A 16169-nucleotide genomic window follows, 5' to 3' on the forward strand; every position below is an offset into this window, starting at 1 on the left:
GGTCTGTGAACATCTGGGGCTTCTTTTGTAATATACAGTTGATTTTTGGTTTTACTTTGATGGTGGTTTTGCTTGCCACTCTCTATTCTGCCATCTGCAAGAAGCCGTCACAGAGCCTGTGGACAGTGATCTTGAGAAGAACGTGATGTTGCTATTCCTGGGTGAAGTATTCAATTAATGTTCACTTGGCTATCGGTACTTGCATTCAACTATGTTCTTACTGATTTTTTTGTTTAATCCGTCTGCTAGATCAGTTCAGAGGTCCTGAAGTCTCCAACTAATGAAGAATCCATTTCTCTATCAGTTATATCAGTAGTCCTTTCTGGTATTTTGTCACTCTTATTTGAAAACATACCATAAAAGACTGTTAGGTCTTCATGAAAAGCTGTTTGTCAGTACTCAATGTCACTTTATTTTTACAAACTCTCCTTGTTCTTAAGTCTAGATTACACTGGATTACTGGCTATTCCCACTTTTTTAAAATTAGTATCACATGCATATCTCCCTCCAACCCTTTACTTTTAATCTGTCTTTATATATAAAGTGAAAGATTGTTTTGTATAAAAGAGTTGAAACTTGTTATTCTTTTAAACCACTGTAAAGTCAACAATTCTAATCTGTTAGATTAGAAGTAAGAAAAATGTATCTAAAGAGACAGTACAGCAGATAGGAAGTTTGCCTAGCACATGGCCAAACCAGGTTTGACCCACAGAACCTCATCTGATCCCTTGAGCAATGCTGGAAGTAAGTCTGGGGATAGTCCAAAACACAATCACTGTAGCACTGTCATCCCATTGTTCATCAAATTGCTCTAGCGGGCATCAGCAACATCTCCATTGTGAGACTTGTTGTTACTGTTTTTGGCATATCAAATACGCCACAGGTAGCTTGCCAGACTCTGCCATGTAGTAAGAAACACAAGAATTTAAATTTTATTTTCATTTATCCCTTCTCTCATATTCTTCCTTTTTGGAACTGTGAATTTACAACCAGGATCATTTTTAAACACTCTAAAGAGCTTCCTTAAAAGATGTTTGCGGATGAGAGCTACTCATTTCGAGTTCCTTTGACAGTTCACAAACTTAACTTCCTACTTCCCCCATAAAGTCCTTCCTTCTTTATATTCTTCTTACTGCACAGGAACTTCTGCCTCCCTTCAGTGGCATCTTGCCATTTCAAAAAAACCCTAGAAAGTTATGCTGAGTGGCAGGTGGACCACCTCCAAGCACATATGTGGTCTCTCTGATACCCTCTCTAATCTACAGAGCTAATCTACTTCCATGGTTCATACCTCGCCCCACCCAGCCCTCCAGGTAGGAACAAAGAGCTACCCCAACATGGTTCTGCTTTTATGGCCTTACTGGCCTGGTATGTTCCTCATAAGACCCAACTGCATCCTGCTACGCCTGACCCTTGAAGTCTCAGGAACTTCTAGCACCCTGAAAAAATACCGAATTGAAAGAAAATTAACTTGATTCCATCAAAAGGCAAAAAATTTTGCATTCAAATCTGTAACATATTCTTGGCTGAGAAAATCTAGTCTTAAGGCAACATAAAATCAATTTCAGTTATTTCAACATGTAGGTATATTTCCTTGCACTGTTATGATACATTGCAACCTCATCAGATAACCAAGAGGTGTCTCAGATAACCCCCCTGACACTAATACCTCTTGTCTCAGTCCTTTTCAAGTCACTACCACATGTCTCTGAATTCTATAGAATGCCACCTTCTCAATCCTAATTCTCAGTATAAGGAAATCACAGTCTCCTGTTCTAATTAAACCACTACAAAAACAACAGCTATCCTTCCCTAGTGAATGTATCAGTCATCCCGTTGCTGATAGATTTTCTCAAGTGGGTGCAATGTCTCCATTGTGAGACTTTTTGTTACTGTTTCTGGCATATCGAATAAACCATAGGGAGCTTGCCAGGCCCTGCCATGCGGGCGGGATACTCTCAGTAGCTTGCTGGGCTCTCTGAGAGGGGCAGAAGAATCAAACCCGGGTCAGCCGCGTGCAAAGCAAACGCCCTACCCACTATGCTATTGCTCCAGCCTAGTGAATGTAAAACTGGAAAGCACAGCTGGAACTTTTGTTCCAAAACAGTTATATTAAACTGTTTAGTGGTGACCCTATAAATTAATAGTTTCAATGATATAATAATGATAGCATAATAAGGGAAGTAATCTGGGCTAAGGAAAATTACCAGGGCACTGCTATGACACTGTAAAATTAAGTGCCACCACTATTAGCACATTAATCCAAACAGTCCCAGAAAAAAAATCAAACAAAATAAATCCCACAAAATACCTTTGAAGGCCAAAGAACCAATTTTACAACGTTCCTCATATCAACTAAAATGTCTTTTTTTTTTTAGGACACAACCCTATTCCCTTTTAAACTAAAGGAGAGAGTTATGCACTAAACACTGGGTGTACATAGTTTCTTGTGACAAAGTATTAGGCAAAGGGGGAAAATAATTTGTCACATCAACAGCTCAGGTTTGTGTGCTCACTTCTGTCAAATGACTGGCCGGCATACAACACGCAGCGGGAATCCCACTGAGGATAAGCACAGGCTGTAATACTTTATCAGAGGGACATTCCCATGAAGTGTTAAAAGTGGACAGGCACCCTAGTAACACCAGTGAAGGAGGATCTATGTCATGACAAAGGAAAATAGAAAGGAGGAGGGAGTCCATCACACTAAGTGCAACTGGCTGATGCACTTCATGATGATTCATGAAGAGTCTGATTTGAAAAATATCCACTTAGGGGATTCAAATGATGCATGGCTTCACATATGGACTACAAAGTCCAGTGGGTACTGCCAGGGAAGAACAAATAAAGAGAAGGGGGATGGGAAGGGGGTACTGTAGCACTGTTGTCCCACTGATCATCGATTTGCTCGAGTGGGCACCAGTAACGTCTCCATTGTGAGACTTGTTGTTACTGTTTTTGGCATACTGAATAAGCCACGGGTAGCTTGCCAGGCTCTGCCGTGCGGGTGGGATACTCTCGGTATCCCAACAAGATCTCTGAGATGGACAGAGGAATTGAGCCAGGGTCGGCATCTTGAAAGGCAAATGCCCTACCCACTGTGCTATAGCTCCAGTCCAGAGAAGTAAAATCTAGAAGGCAGTGAACGTCCTGAAAGAGAAAGTAGAATACAGGCTCTAGACTACAGAAGTGGAGAACTGTTTTATGCTCTCTCAATGTGTCATTTGAGAAAAAGTACTAATCAGAGCCAAGGACAAAGTCTTAGTCATTTATAGGACTCCATGGTGGGGGAGGAAGGGGGGAGGAGGGGAGAGAGAGAGAGAGAGAGAGAGAGAGAGAGAGAGAGAGAGAGAGAGAGTCCTGATATTCTACTGCCAGTAGCAATAGTTTTGTCAGCAAGCTCAGAATTAAAGCAGACAATTTACTTACCAGTATGTCAGTTTTTGAAAGTGTGGGGTTCTTGGTAATGCTAAAATTATGTTATTGATTGACTTTGCAATGTCTACTGACATGTGCAATTGGGGTTACTACAGGCTGGTCTCAGTGCTAGGCCCATGGAGTTTTCTATGGCTGCCCATAACCCCGTTTAAAGGGCTTAAACACACCCACGTGGAACCTCTCAGGTCTGACAGGCTCTGCAGGCTTACTCTCAGGAACTGCTGCTCTCATGCTACCACTGGCTACTGAAAACACTGTGCCATAAGCCTGCATCGCCAAGGTCTCCTTGCTGGTGCCAGGCTGCACTTTCAGAAGCTGCCTGCATGCCCTGGCTCACAGCCCCTCCCAAGACCACAGCCCCAGGTCGAGTCCTCCTGACATCTGGAATCACTAACGTTTCTCCTGTTGGTTGCTCCAAAGTCGCCCCTCCTGCATCTGACGGCTCTTCTACCATCTTACACAACTCTTAAGGGACCCTATGATGGTGTGGGCCACCCAGATCACCCAGGGTCCTCGTCATGTCTCAGGGTCAGCTGACTGATAAACCTGACTGGCTCTGACTGAGGGACTGTTTGGGGATGGAGGCAGAGAGAGTTCAGGTCTGAGCCTAGAGAAGCCCATCACAAGCCATATTGTCCTCTCAATTAACACTCCCAGCAACTTCATAAAATTCAAGTGGAATGCAAGCCAACTTATCTGTTGTCCAGATCATCAGTTTCTCGTCATAAAAAAACACAATAGAGAAATACTTTTAAATGAAGCAACAAACCATGGCTAACTATTTAATCTTATGATGGATACACCACATGCTTGGATGAGCCTCACGCATGAAGGAACCAGCAGAGGAACCCAGGTGTGTGGGACCTAGGGCTGAGATCTCCAAGCCTGCTCAAATCGGGACTGGGCTTTTTCTACCCAGACCCCCCATTTCCCAGTAGCTAGGCAGTCACACCCAGAAACTGCCCCTGGCGCCCGGGTAATCCCATCAATGGCCAACATCCAGAGACTATAAAATCAAGCTCCCAGAAGCGCTTTGCAGCCATGAGACATCTTATAACCTAGTTCTCCCTCTCAGAGAAACTGGCAAGCTACTGAGAGCTTCCTGCCCATACAGGAGAGCCTAGCAAGCTCCCTGTGGTGTATTTATATGCCAAATACAGTAACAATGGTGGGTCTCATTCTCCTGACCCTGAAAGAACCTCTAATGAGGCACCGTTTGGGAAGGACGAATAAAGAGAGGCTGCTGAAATCTCAGGGCTACAATGAATGGAGACGTTACTGGGCCCGCTCGAGCAAATCGACGATCAACGGGATGATAGTGACAGTGACAGCACAAAAGAAACTAAAAAACAAAACCTCACAGCAATGAGGAAATGAAAAAATGAAAATGAAATTAAAAGATTAAAAAGCAATCTGATGGATGATAATATATACCAAATGATTAACTTAGCTATTGTGAAGGCTCATACTAAGAGCCAAATTATTTTCAAGAAATAACCTAGACTTCTTTTGCTTTGCATATGGAAATCCTAAGTTAGATTCTTGGTGCCATATGGTTCCCCGAGTACCTCTAGCCTGGTCACTGCTCAATGTGGCCACCTCTACCCCATGCATACTACACCGAGTAACTTTCCCATTAATCACAGAAACAGGTACTGAACCATGGGTTTTCTATCAAGTCAGCAAAATACTTGTTAGTCATTTTTTAAGAAAGCGTTTAATACACAAATAAGACATGTAATGGGAAAGGCAGAGTTCAGGAGCAGGGTTTTTGTTTGATTTTGGACCATACTCGGTAGTGCTCAGCAGGGCCAACTCCTAGAGGTTCTTGGTGGGTAATGTGTACCAGTGGCTGAATTGGGGTCAGCTGCGTGCTAGGCAAGTCCCTTAACCCTTATACTGTCTCTCTAGCATAGAAGCCAGAGCAGGTGCAGTTGACTGTGTACGCTCTGGAGTCAACAACCCAAGACTGGATTCTGGTGTGGCTGCTTGAGAGCCTTAGAACTCTGGGCTGGTACTACCTTGATTCTAGTTTCTCTTACATGTAAGTGGGAAAGCCAAGACTTGCTCTCAGGATGACTAATGGATGTGATATTCACACTGTTAATCGAGAACTAAAAGACATTTTCATCAGAATACTTCAAACTCCAACATCTACAGAAGGCCCCTTAGCCTTCCGTGGCTGCGAGAACTTAGATAGCACAGAGTGAGATGGGTTGAAACCAGAGAAATGAAAGCTCCCACATCTGCAGAAGCCAGATCAGAAAACAGGGTGCTGGCGAGGGAGCAGGCGCTTCCCCCGAGGCTCTTGGGGACAATGTCCCCAGGCCGCTCCCAGGTCTCCTAAGACTTCTAACACATGTCTCTACCTCCATATTCACAGGGCTGTCTCTTCTTTTCCCCACGAGTCCACGCTATCTCTTAAAGACAACTGTCAATGGGATGACAGCCAACCCCAGAATCCAGCTTCCCCATCCCCCAGTGATCCTTGTCCTAGTTCCATCTGCAAAGATCCTATTTGCACAGAAGGTCATAGTCCCCCACACCACAATTCCTTTAAAGCTACTGGGGGGCTTTACACTCTTCTATGAGGAATTTCATTACAAATTCAGCATTCCTGGTCAACTAACTTCCCATAGAAGCTAGACATACAATGAGGGACAGCGAAGAACAGAGTGACGTAAGACAGTGGCAGAGGGTCCCAGATGGTATGGTGGTGGTGGTGGTGGTGCAGTGGCTCCACATCTTAATACTACAAACTTGATCAAAATTATAAGTTTATTACCTAACTATAATTTAAAAAAACTTTTTTTTGAAAGACAAGTAACTAGAAGTAATTTCATGCATGCAAGGCAGGAAGCAGGCTTATACTGGGTAAAAAGAATAGACATACATGACATGAATCCTTCTTCAGTAGACCAGAGTTCAAAACCAGGCATACCATGCAACAGTGAAGACAGAGACACTCACATCTTTCAGCATTTGGTGGGGGGGGAGGGGGAAGGGGGAGAGAGTGTGTATGGCATGGGTTGGGTCACACCTGAAAGTGCTCCTGGTTCTGCACTCAGAAATTACTCCTGGTGGTGTTCGGGGAACCATATGGGATGATAGGGATAAAACCTGGGTTGACTGTGTGCAAGGCAAGCACCCTACCCATTGTACTATCTCTCTCAATGCCCTGCCAGCATTTATTAACAGTAAGTAGGCCACTGCCTAATACATGGCAAGGACATTTCAACGGTTTGACAATTTGAAGACAGGGATATGGCTCAGGAGCAGATCTCAGGCCTTGCATGTGTGAGGCCTGGGTTTGAACCCTAGCCCTACGATCCATAAAAAGACTTCTTAAATCCCATGTGGTTGGATCATACTGCTTACTTTTTAGGGATGCCAGTGAGACCACTCACCAGGCTCAAGAGACAATCACACAGTCTCACTCACCTTCAATATAGAGGGGCTCTACCACATCGTGGTTAATTAATTCAAAGTTTTCATGGCCAATCCAGTGCTCCACATTTCTCTTCCTGCCTGTGAAGAAGTTGTCCACCACAGTCACCTCGTGGCCATCCATCATGAGTTTGTCCGTGAGATGGGAACCCACAAATCCTGCTCCACCGGTTATCTGCATCAGGACAGTGCATAAAACATCCGCAGAAAAGGCAAAAGAGAACATGATGACGACCAACTTCGAGGAAGCATGTCGCTGGTGCTGTCACACATTAAAACTTGGGCTTTAGAGTGACTTCTTTACGTTTAGCCTAGAGCAAGAAACTATTACTTTACGTGAACTTCTACGCAGTCTAAAACACTAAACTACTACCCAGAAAAATACAGAAAGATAGCAGTCATAAGTTTCACAATATCTTCTTTGACAGAAAATTTTATATTATTGAAAGGTTCTTGAAAGTCTGAAACATTTTTAGGACCACTTTTTGCTTATAAAGGGATTAGCAAAATACAGACATCTGTTAAGTGTAAAGAAAGCCAGCACAGATCCTTAAGTATCACTACAATCCCTCACATACATGCGGCATCTTTCCACTTAAGAACCCATCAACTAGTAACAGATGCTGCTGGCAAACCAAAGCCCTAAGTGGTTAAGTCCCACTGCTGTGATGAATGAAGGCTGGGCAGGAATGTGAAAATGATGCTCTACCACGAGACTGTAACGGGGAAGAGACCACAACAATGAGTTCCTAACACTGAAGTCACAACAAAAGTGAAAAGCCACGTATGTTTTTTAAAAAAACTCATCTTAAACACTGAAAAAGACTATTGAAACTAAACGGTGTTAAGTGGGGGGCTCTAGATCAAGGCAGAACTAACAACTGGAAGGGAGGAGCAAAAAGAGTGAACTCAGAAAACTGACAAGCAATGCAAATGTAGTCTCTGCCCCATTCTATTTGATTTTCTTCTCAGCCTTTTCCTTCCTCACAATTCTCATTCTACCTCTTGTTCTAGACCTAATGAAAAAAAACAGAAGGAAAACAGCAATTCATTTCATCAAAAAAAAATACTCATAAACTCTGGGGGGTCTTATAGCAGCTCATCTGTCAGCAAGGCCTCTGTTCAAATATAATCTGACACCGAATTCTAGTGTTAAGCACAGATAAGAACTATATGGTCCCAGGTCAGAATGTAGACTGGTGGGGGGCAGGGGTAAGAAAAGACCTCTAATAAGAGAAGAACATCTGTCAATCACTGCCCCGATGGCAGAACAAGCACCTTGGTCCAGGTGAAAAGTCCAGATGTTTGAACAGGAGAAAAGTCCAGATGTTTGACATCTTTCAGTTGCCCACATATATTCACTGGTAAGAAGAGTGTTCTCAAAACATCCTCTGTGTTGGGAACATGAAAACCAGCACCTGGGCCGGCCTTCTTTCAGACAAAACCCCCACAATGAGCACTGAAGCCCCAGCTCTCCAGCTGACACATTCTCCTCACCTGTCTCCCCACTTATCTGCTCTATGCTTTATCTTATCCTCATGCTTTATCACGTTTTATCCTACATTGTACCTGCACATCTGAACAGTATTTTATTTATTTGTTTATTTTTGTCTTTTTTTGGGTCACACCCAGCGATGCACAGGGGTTAACTCCTGGCTCTGCACTCAGGAATCACTCCTGGCGGTGCTCAGGGGACCATGTGTGATGCTAGGAATCAAACCCGGGTTGGCCACGTGCAAGGCAAATGCCCTCCCCGCTGTGCTATCGCTCCAGCCCCTGAACAGTATTTTAAAAAGGAATCTTCTAATAAAATAACTGAATTCCAAAGCTGGTTGCCATTAGTGCTTAAATTAAACACGTGATAAAGATTTTATTGTTGTTTATTTTCATTTTTCTGCATTTTCCCAAGTTCTGCACAGTTCTTAAATGAAAGTATTTCAAAGTAACCTGTCAAAATAAGTATATATATGCAAAGTAACTATATAACATACAAAGTTTCTTTCCAAAAGAAGATATTCTGGAGCATGCTAACTTTATCTCTGTATCAAAATGAAAAAGGGAAGTACAAGCAGCAGAAAGGCAAAGTATTAAATCAGACACGATCCCCTCCAACGTTTCACTCATCTTAGCAGTTCATTAAATGACTTGAAAACCATTAAATTCAAAGCTTCGGTCTTGAAAAAATACATCAAGTTTTAGGTCACAGAGCTGGATGATTCCTAAAATGCTTCTCCTGATCAACTGTCAGACTGTAAGGCAAGCATTCCAAATAGCGGCAAAAGGGAGGGCCTCTTGACCCCAGAGAAGCTTCCATGGAAAAACTAGTCATCAAACTAAGATACTTTCTGAATAACAAAGAGGCAGCAGGAGGAAACAGGCCTGTGTCCTCTTGAACTGAAAACCGATGAAACCTTACAGGGCTCTGCTCTGTCTGGCTTCGCAGCTCCTCTGCGCCTCTCTATGTGCTTGTACCTTTGCTCCCATGGGACTGACAGGCAGTGATGGGAGGTCGGTCAAGGTCAGCATTCACAACCATACTGAATTGCAACACAGCCACAAGGTTCTCTTTTCTGACAAGCCTCTTCCTTGAGTGGTTCCTGGGAGGGCCTAAAGTTTCGGCAACACCGTGCCAGATCGGGCTCTGAATGACTGACATGTGGCTTGCCTTAGGAGACGGCAGATGAGTGAAATACTAAGTTCACTGGCTGTGACTATGGATGCAGTGAAATAAATTCCCTAATACTCAGCATCGACAGGAACTGAGTATCACACACAACAATAATAGTGACTCTGGGCTGACCTACCCAGAAGAGAGCCCCTGCAGCCCTTGCTCCCACACTCTGAGACTGCTGCCGTGCCCAGGGCCGGGCTCCCCTGTCTGGGCACCAAGCCTCACCCAGAAATTGATCAGCTGAAAATTTCAGGTTTGCAGGTTTTGTGACTGAAATCTCCAGGCTTTTGCACAGTTGGGATGGGCTACCTCCCGCCAGCTCCCGTCACTCACACACCCCAAGGCTGCCACCCAGTTAAAAATATAACTCCGACTGTACCACCCTGTTAAAAGATCTGGACCCCCTGAAGCAATAGCTGAAACTTTACAACACTGATAAACTAGTAGTAGCATACCAGATTGGGTGGGATGTAACTGGAGAAGGGATCCAATCTCAATCGACAAAACATAAAACACAGAAGGCAAAACCTGTAAGTCTCTTATACAAGGACATAATCTCTTATATAAAGACAATATCTCCATGGAGAGATGCAATTTATACTAAGTTTCATCTAAGGAACCATTTTTGGATCATTCTGTTAGCAAATCATCGATAACAAGCAATATAACGTATTGAGGGCCTGCGATGGGGGCAGGTTTACGGGGTGGTTCAGTAAACCTGAGCCAATGGTGGCAGGAAAATGTAACGGTTGTGAGACTGGTGTTGGAAAATTGAATGCCTATAACAAATCATCACGAACAAGTTTGTAAACCACAATAGGTATATAAAGTGTACAGGGAAAATTTACATATATAGGCCTTACCTATTCCATGTAGACTCCAAAATGTATTAACACAGAACTGCTTTAAAATATTTATTAATGACAGATAAGGCATGGTTATTCATAATGAGATTCAAGTATAAAATACAAGTTAATGTAATATAATTAGATTCCAGGTAGAAAGCATATGTAGGTTAATGAGAACAGGTATTTTATCATATTGTATTAAATGGTTTTAATTTTCTTATTTACATAGGTCAAAATCATACAGTTATCACAAATTGGCTTTTACTGATTTATTTTCAGATCATTCAATTTGCCAGTTCTCAAACTTTTGTTGGAATAAATAATATAAATTTGTTATGTGCCTAAGGGGACAGTTTGGGACTGGGAAGAAAACTGGCAATATGGGTGAAGAGGTCACACTGGTGGTGTTGGAACGCTAAATGCTTGAAGCAACTGTATAAAGAACAACTGTGAATCACAGTGTTTTTAATAAAAACTAATTTTTTAAAAAAAGACTCCTGGGGATAGTACAGCAGGTAGGGCGTTTGCCTTGCATACAGCCAACCTGGGTTCAATCCTCGGTATCCCATATGGTTCCCTGAGCAATGCCAGGACTAATTCCTGAGTGCAAAGCCAGGCATAACTACCCTGAGCATCACTAGGTGTGACCCCCCCCCCAAGCAAAATACTGCTAATAAAATCTTTTAAAAAATAAATTAAAAAAAAATAATGACTCCTAGGCTTCAAAACTTGTATAGAACACCAGATCTGCTAAACACATTGATTTATGCCTTAATTCATGCTTAAATGCAGGCATAGTTTTAATGATGAAAATAATCCCCAAAGATGGACAGTAGAGTCTGCTCAGGGAAAGATTTATGTATATTATCTCCAAAAGGCAGGAGCTCTCCATAACATGTAGCCGATAAAGAAGATTATGTGAGGAAAACAGCTATAAAGTTGATTCAAGAGCATTACCTGAGTGCTTGGGATACATAATCCGAATAGCCAAGATGATAACAGAACAAAAGACGCTCTATGTATAAAGCATTCATGTATCAAGGTCACAGGTTTAAAGGAGCAAAAAACATTCTTGAGGGCCAGAGAGAGAGAGTACAGGAGGCGAGGCTCTTGCCTGGTCATGCTTATGATCTCTCTTGAGCACATATAAGGGAATAGTCCCTGAGCACTCTCAGGTGTGATTCCCAAACAAAAACAAACAAAACTCCCCCGGAGTTCCACAGGCATTTCTTGAGGAAAAAGAGGTGTAAAATGCCCCTCAGACCTATTTCCCAGCAAAAACAGTAAGAGATGAAAATCATTGAAAACCTCCCCTCTCTCACCTCACAGCTCAGAATAAGTGAGGATAAAGGTGTGGCCGAAAGCAAGGCATCTCCCAGGAAAGGGCATTTCTTGCCACCCGGCAAGAGGTTCACTCCTGGGTAGCTTACCAAGGCGTGCAGAGCTGCCTTCCTCCACCCAGATCCCAAATGTAAGGCAGGCATAAATGGGTCACCTTGGACCCAGCTTGCTCCAAGGGTACAAATTCCACGCTGAGAGGTAAGGTCAGATGAAGAGTTAGAATGATGCCCCCAGCTTTACGCAGGGCTTTAAATATTCCCTCAAGGACAGAGCTCTCCTGCTCTCCCCAAAGGAGAAAGTGAGAGCACTGAAGAATGGGTCAAAGCTTCCTCAAAACCATGGAGATCTTAGGCAGCAATGCAGAAAAAAAGAGTAGGTAGCTCTATGGAAACAATCAAAGAGCAGTTAACTGAGCAGAGACCGAGGAGTCTCCCAGTGGTCAGGACAAACCCCTAAAAGGGTGGCCTAAGTATCTACTTCTGCAAAGGGGCGGGGGTGGGGAGTGGGGACTTAATGGTTCAGACCGGAGAACAAGTCATGACCTAGCCTTGTGCACACAATAGAGCCGCACACAACAGACCAGTCAACCAGCAAGCTCTGAAGCCCCACAGTCGGTATGAGAACAAGGCAGGGAACTGAACAGAAAGCCAGAGAAAGTAGGCTGAATACTGCTCAGTAAAATACCGAGTACCTCAGCCAGCAGCCTTGTTCAGAAAGCAGGCCATTACTAGTAAAGTCAAAGGCCATACTAGCATTGGCTAGACACTGAATCCAGCAGGACTCACAGGGAGAACTGTGGAGAGTGGTGGAGGCAAAGACTGGAGCGGTATGTCCACAAGCCAGAAGACTCAAAGATGACTCCCTGCACAGAAGCTAAGGCATAGAACATATTTCCCCTTAGAGCCTTTAGTGCAGGGGCGGGGAACCTTTTCTGTGCCAAGGGTCATCTGGATATTTATTACATCATTCACAAGCCCTGGAATACGGAGAGGGGCCCCAGGCAGCCAGCCAGCTGGCGTGTCTGTCACATTACACACCAAGACTCCAAGACTTTTGAGGCCTTAGGCCGACTCTGGGTCAGACATTCCCCAGTGGACAGATATTCTCCTAAATCATGGCAACACACTGACTTTCTACTTCCAGCCCCCAGAAGCTGAAGGGATAACACACATGTGATAACTGTCAGGGCAGGTCTATAGAAAAATCCTACGAAGATACTATCATAGCTGATGCTTTCAACAAATAATGAAGAAAGCTGAGCGGTAACATTCAATGTGCCTCCCTCAACTCCCAAAATCAAAGACTGAACATTTTTCTTATGCTATAAAGCAATTATTTATTACCATGATGACAAAGCCCCATATGGTCCCTCAAGCCCACCAGGAGAGATCCCTGAGTGCAAAGCCAGGAGTAAGTCCTGAGCAGGACCAGGTAATGCGCCCCACACACACACACCAACAAACAAAATGATCAGTATCAGTTTCACAACTCTGAACATACTAAAAAGAAGTGAACTGTACATTTTAAACAGTTATGGATACAGTATACAAATTAGCTCGAGAAAGTTCTTACTTAGAAAAAATAAAAAGCTGCCACTGTCTTTAGACAAAAGAGTTCAAAAGGGATTTCAATGAAGACTGATTGATGACATGGAGACTACTAGTCAATGAAGGCCCCATTAAATCACTGCTCTCTGCAATGCCATATGCTATGTTCATTATAGCACTATTCACAATAGCCAAAATCTGGAAATGACCCAAGTCCCCAAGAAAAGATGACTGGATGAAGAAACTGTGGTATATCTACACAATGGAATACTTTGCAGCCACCAGGAAAAAATGAAGTCATGAAATCTGCTTATAAGTGAATGGACACTGAGAGTATCATGCTAAGTGAAGTGAGTCAGGAGGATGAATGACAGCACTCATAAGAAGCATAGCTGAGACTATTACCCAAGGACAGTAGAAACAAGGGACAGGAAGACTGGTCCAGGGCTGGAAACTTGCCACCACTGGGGGTGAAAGGGCAGTTAGAATAGAGAAGGGGTCACTATGACAATGACAGTTAGAAATGACTGCTCTGAACAAGAACTGAGTGCTAAAAATCGGTAAAGGAATATATGATAACCTTTAGTATCCATACTGCAAACCTTAATGCCCCAAAGGGAGGGAGCAAGGGAGGGGAGGAAGAGGAGGACAGGCACGAGGAGGAGAAAAAGAGCAGGGGAGAGAGGAAAAGAGGGGAGAGAAGGAGGAGAAGGAGGAAGAGGAGGAGGAGGCAGAGGAGGAAGAGGAAGAGGAGGAGAAGAAGGAGAAACAGCAGACTGGGGGGACATTTGTGGTGAAAAATGTACACTAGTGAAGGGCCAGGTGTTGGAACATTACTAATCGAAACCGAATCATGAACAACTTTATAACTATGTATCCCATGGTGGTTTAATTTAAAAAAAAAATCACAGCACTGGAGGGGCCAGAATGATAGTACAGTGGGTAGGGTTCAATCTTCAGTATCCTATACAGTCCCATGAGCAGCACCAGTAGTGGTCCCTGAGAACAGACTGAGAACAGACAGGAATAATCCTTGAATGCTACCAGGTGTGACCCAAAAACAAAAACCCTAAAACCAAAAACTACCCTGGGAAAGTCTTTTATTTCCTCAAGAAGTTATATAGAGGGTTACCAAATAACCCAGTAATTTTATTCCATGGCAGCCTAATTTTTAATAGCCTCAAAATAGAACAGTCCCAAAATGCCCAACTGAGAAATAAGCACACCACACTTGGTTCTTTGTACAACAGAATTGTCCTTCCCCATAAAGATAAATGATGTAGTAATTCTTGCTACAGCATGAATAGGCCTTGGAAACAATTCTAGCTTGAGAAGTTAGATAAGAAAGAACTCAAGAGATAACACTTGAGGCATATGCATGAAAGGTCTGAAACAGTAAAATCCACAGAAACAAGGAAGTTTCATGATTGTCAGAATCTGGGGCTAATGGGAATGAGAAATGATTGCTGAAGGGTTTGTTTACAGGTGATAAAAACCTCTGGGAATTAGAGGTGACACTGGACGCCATTTGTGATATGTCATAAACCAGTACACCACACTATATCCTTTATAAGGTTTATTTTCATAGAACATGAATTGCACCTTGACTTAAAAATCACTGCCCCTTTTACTTACTATTAAAAATATAAACCAGACCTGTGCCAACTTACCAAAATTCTTTTCCGATCCTTTTCTGATAAAAATTTGACAGGCGGGTATTTCTGGGTGAAACTAGATACACAGAGAAATTGAAAAAAAAAAAAAAAAGTCAAACAAACATCTAAGGTGAGTTATTTCTTCACCTGCCATCCACAAAATAAAAGTACCTGATTTTGCAATTGTTACTGCGAGTTGTGAAAGCCAAGCAATCACTGACCAATTAGAGTCTGAGAAATGTCTAATCAGTTCCTTGTCCAGAAGCACCCGAAGGACGTGAGATTATGTCCCTAAGAAGGGAGAAGTTTAAGGACACACACACATACAGAGCTCCCTTGGCACCCAGAGTGCCACAAAGTAAATGAGGGCAGTCAGTCTGTACTGTGACATCATCTGTGACACCATTTCCTAACAATGCTCTGTTGGAACTCAGGAGGAAGAATTCAGCCACGAGAACACAGAGCAATGCAGGAGTCCATGTCTTACAAGGTTCAGAAAAGACATTAATTAAACCCACTTCCCTGTGCCTTGGGTACCCAATGCCAGCACTCCTCCCAGCCCAATGATCTGGACAAAATAACCGGAGACCAGCACTTTCTCTCAAGGGCCACTCTGAAACTAGGTGTAACCTGCTGTCTCCTTGACTCTTCCCCCAGGGGAGAGGTGACACAGGTCCCTATCCACACTGATGTTTCCATGTTGTACACACCAGGTGAGAGTCAGTAAGAACAGATTTGAAGTGGCCATCCTGAAAACAGCTCCATTAGGAATAAAGGCAGATTCGGGGGTGGAGGGAAAGCAGCTTTGCGGTTATAATTTTAACACAACAGCTGGCTGGCTGGGGGCACTATCGCATCCCTTCCAGACACACAGTCCCCAGCCTGCTCCTATGCCAGGTCTGGGAGACAGAGGGCATTTCCTGGAGGGCTGTTAAAAGGAAGACCATGAGACAGATGCATCTAGGACGCAGAAAGACAACTTGGAGGTGGACACACAGGGCAGATTACTTCTCTGATTCTCAAAAGGCCCAGTTCTCCCTGTCCACAACACAAGCAGGACACTGGTGGCAGGGTTTGAGAGCAGGCAGCCAAGCACCCCACTGCACCCAGGTCAGCTCTGCGACCTTGCAGTAAGGCCCTCAAGAGTGTGGTGTCCTCAGAGCCAAGGGGAGCAACTGCTCTGCAAGATGTGTGCTCAGTGAAGAGGATGGGATCAAGGGGA

The 16169-nt window shown here is 43.5% G+C and overlaps 1 protein-coding gene across 3 annotated transcripts in view; it reads right to left on the reverse strand.

Annotated features, from left to right (window-relative positions):
- The window catches only part of UXS1 (UDP-glucuronate decarboxylase 1), a 94927-nt gene that overhangs the window by 41399 nt on the left and 37359 nt on the right, over nt 1-16169 (reverse strand). For 2 of the 3 annotated variants that reach the window (XM_055121757.1, XM_055121756.1), the window contains exons 5-6: nt 14963-15023; nt 6880-7060 (exon numbers count right to left, since the gene is read on the reverse strand). In XM_055121757.1, coding sequence (XP_054977732.1) covers nt 6880-7060; nt 14963-15023 — 242 coding nt within the window. Of the gene's footprint in view, nt 1-6879; nt 7061-14962; nt 15024-16169 lie in introns of those variants that run through there. The other variant, XM_055121758.1, reaches the window with a different exon arrangement.

This window comes from Sorex araneus, chromosome X (assembly GCF_027595985.1).
Source record: "Sorex araneus isolate mSorAra2 chromosome X, mSorAra2.pri, whole genome shotgun sequence".
Lineage (NCBI taxonomy): Eukaryota > Metazoa > Chordata > Mammalia > Eulipotyphla > Soricidae > Sorex > Sorex araneus.